Below are 3,954 nucleotides of genomic sequence, written 5' to 3' on the forward strand. Positions count from 1 at the left end.
GCTGTGGGTGCGAGTGAGCGCACGGCGGGAGAAAGACGAGTGCGCAAAGCAGTAAACACAGTGGTGACGAGACCCCGGTGCCTCCACGAGCTGCCGGGCCATTCATCATCATCATCATTATCACCATCACCACCGTCTTCATCATCTGCTCTCCACAGCTGCAGCGAATGATGCCCGGTCCAACAACCACAGGACGGCCGAACACCGGGGCCGCTCCGTTGGTCCCCCTCCGGGCCCCGTGCGTGTGGCCCTGGTGCGCCGCTCAGACCAGCTGCAGCCCCCGCTCCGGCTCCGGCTCCAACTCCGGCTCCAGCTCGCGGCAAAGTTGTGGCTTTCTCCACAGACACAGACAACAGGCTGCTGAGGCGCGAGATCAGGCACGAGCCGCGCACAGGACGCAAATAATTATCCCCAAAAGTGCTGTTTTTCATCTCAAACGATTTTTCATCATTCAAGCATTTTGATTTCTAAAACAAACAGGCCGTGCAATTCAAACTGTAACATTTTCCTTCATATTCCAGTGAGAAGAAAGAAGATATGGAGCAGAGGATGCAAGACAAGCCCAGAAGAGGAAAATGTCGAGGAAGAGAAAAAAAAGGTTAGTGCGCATCAAACACATTCCAAAACAGTGAAATCCAAACCACTGGAACCATCTGATGGCTTGATGACTTTGAACGAAAATTATCCAATTATCATCCAGAGCGCAGGTTCCAAGACAAACATTACTTTGTCCCGGAGAGAGAAAAAAGAAAATCAATGTTTCCTCCTTTGATAAACAACCGGATAGAAGCTTTTCCAGAGCGCGCGCGCTGCCTGGCTCGAGTCAACCTCTGTACCGACACTTGTACCGGCGAGACCTCCGACACGACAGCGCCGATATTCTGCGCACGTTCCAAAGAGCTGTAACCCCGTCCTCAGATTACCCCCCCCCCCCAACACACACACACACACACACACACACCATCCCCTTTAGCTGTGTCAGGGGGATAGGTTGGAATGAATTGACACATGCATGACGCAAACTAAACAGAAACACAACTACTGTAGATAGATAGATAGATAGATAGATAGATAGATAGATAGATAGATAGATAGATAGATAGATAGATAGATAGATAGATAGATAGATAGATAGATAGATAGATAGATAGATAGATAGATAGATAGATAGATAGAAAGATAGATAGACAGCCACATTTACATTTGGAGGGCGGGAGCTCTTATGCATCAGATCAACTGGAGCATTAGTTTATGTGTGTGGAGCAACACATCTTGCGTTGTCCTCACAGAATAGTAGAGATTGCTAGATTTACAGCCACTGCTTTATGGAAGTATAACATCACCTCTGCAAGTCTAGTAAAACTTGACACGCCGTGAAACAAGGACATCACAATGCGTTCATCTAGTCTATACAGGGAGGCCTGCCTACGATAAATAACAGAAAGTGTGATGTGTTTTTGTTCACATTATGGATGGGAGGTGTTGATTCAGAGTTTCATTTTGTGGTTGTGGTTGCATTAGTGTGCAATGTGTTTCTATTTGCAAGTGCATATAGCGCCTGCAGGACTGACCATGTATAGTCTCATGCAATCCAATGCTGGACACTGGACTCACAAACCACCAATGGAATACATCAACACTTTTGTTACAGTCTCAACAATGTAGCCTTCACCAAAGGGGCATGTATAACAAGACAGTAAGCAATGCTGCTGCAGGCGTTGATACTAATGTGTCCAGGACAGAGGGTATAGCTCCCAGGTTTTGCAGACAAGGTAGTAAAAGAATAATTTGATCATCTGATACTGTAGCCCACCTTACACCTAATAACACGTTTTTAAGCATGGGGATAGTGAAACCAGGTCAATTTCGCACAAACTTCTTCCTGATTTTATATCTAGCCTTCAGCACAAAATATGGCCAGCACGAGTGTATATGTGTCTGAGTGTGTATCTCTGTGTGTGCGTGAGTGTGTGTGAGCCTGTGCTAAGGCAATTATAGTCCAAAACCAGACAGCCACCTGCTCCCAATGATATTGTCACATTTAATCATATCTGAGGACACTCGATTGAGATCGTTAAGAGCATCATGCTGCTGAAAGGGGGGAATGTTTTAACTGATGTTGGCGTAACAACCAACAGGTCAGGGTTCACCATTGAACTAATCAGCAGCCCTGGAGTTTGGAATAGTGACCCAGATTAATGATCGGTTAATTGTCCCATTTAGATTGATGACGGGCTAATGGTCTGTCTTGAGAGGCGCGCGGCATATTGGGAGGATCAATGACCCCCCCCCCCCCCACCCATTTCATACTCCGTGACCTCGAAAGGATGGGACAGGAAAGAAATGAATGAGAGCGAAAGAGAGGAGAGGAAGAGAGGTAAAGATGGAAATAGGGGAATTGATTGGAGGAGGAACATTTAAGTGACGTCATGATGCGGCGATACAGGAGGCATCTTTGACTGTGGCCTCTTTAAAGAAAAGGATGGTATTACTTATACAAGAGAGGGATATTTTATTGAAGAAGATTAAGCAAAAAAAGAGAGGCAAGGGGGAAAAAGGGGAGACAATTACCTCGAGCCAAAGATTCAAGGTGAGATTTGAGAGTGGATCTTTGGAAAGAGCCATCCCAGTTGTTGCAATTCCATTTGATGCTGTTACATTTTGCACTGTGTGGAAAGGCTGGGTTATGTGTGCTCCATAGAGAGGGCCTTTCAGAGAGGATTGTTATCGGAGTTATTGAATCGGAGTGTTAATTCTAATTCCAGCACTTGACAGAAAGACAGTTTAATCACACAAATGAGAGATCCTCACGTTGCCGTTTGAATTGAGCCCAGTGGGAGAAGTTCACTCATTTATTTGCACCATCATGTTTGAGCTGTTTCCCCAAAGGGCCTTTCATAGGAATTTCATACTTTGTAGGGGGTGTATTACAGTTTATATGTCGGGGAAAGGGGGTAAGCTATTGTAATTTATATATTTGCTGCCTCAGTTGTTCAGCTTCAAGCATAATTGCTAACTAAAGCTGGGCTCCAAAGTGTACAGTATGCTAAAACAACGCACATGTGAAACAGATAGGTATGAAATAGAAAGTTAAAGCAATAGTGTGTAACTTCTTTTTAACCCCCATTAAGGTGTTCTGAGTAATTCCAACAACACTGTGAGTTAAGCCTTTGGTGAACGTGCATGGATGTATAACTTCTTCTGTGCGTACAGGTTTCTTCTAACAACAGAAACATTTCTATGCACTTCTTATGATTCTTCTTAGCTCCTGTACCAGTGTTTAGCAGCGACACCAGTTTGTAAAAGCTGCCATACTGAGAAATACAGAGAGAGAGTTTTGTGGAGCTGATAAGCTTAATCAAGTTTGTGTCTACTTGTTTGGCGATGGCTTAAAATGTAACTGACAATCATTGATATGTAAAAGTTACACACTATAGCTTTAACATGGTGGACCTATTTAAAAATTTAACACATTTTCTGTTAGTTCACAGCAGGTGATGAAGAATTCAGGGAAATAAAATACAAAAACATATGTATACAGTATTAAAATTACAAGATGTCGTTAAGTTACCATAAAGAAAAACTGTATTTCGGTGAGATTGGATGAGGATGTTTTTCTTAGCCGAGGTATACCTTTTATTTCAGCCTTTCCTTGTGACATTGAGATTGCCTACATCAAAAGATGGCTTTTGTGTGCAATGGATTTTGTTCGCACGTATCTGCCTCTATTTCTCCTTCAGCATCAGTGAGCGCTGGACATTTGCTCTTTTCCATTCCATAGGGGAACATGCACTCTAACAAGAGCTTTGTAACAGAACAAACTTTTGTCTTGCTTTTACAACTTCATATTTATTAATTTATCTTACAATAAAGTCACTGTTACAGTGACCAAAATATTTTTCCAGCACCGCCTTTTGTCTTACTTGTTTGTCGTCCTTCTTAGCTGCCAGTTTG

General features: G+C 43.3%; 1 protein-coding gene across 1 annotated transcript in view; it reads right to left on the minus strand.

Moving 5' to 3' along the window:
- grin3a (glutamate receptor, ionotropic, N-methyl-D-aspartate 3A) overlaps window positions 1–145 on the minus strand; it is a gene marked incomplete at both ends in the record, with an annotated part of 44,109 nt that extends 43,964 nt beyond the window's left edge. The window contains one exon of the mRNA XM_080046794.1: window positions 1–145. This exon is cut by the window's left edge and continues 635 nt beyond it. Within this exon, the coding sequence (XP_079902920.1) occupies window positions 1–145 (145 nt within the window).
- Between the last annotated feature and the right edge of the window lie 3,809 nt (window positions 146–3,954).

The sequence above is a fragment of the Ammodytes marinus genome (assembly GCF_949987685.1).
Source record: "Ammodytes marinus genome assembly, chromosome: 18".
Taxonomy (NCBI): Eukaryota; Metazoa; Chordata; class Actinopteri; order Uranoscopiformes; family Ammodytidae; genus Ammodytes; species Ammodytes marinus.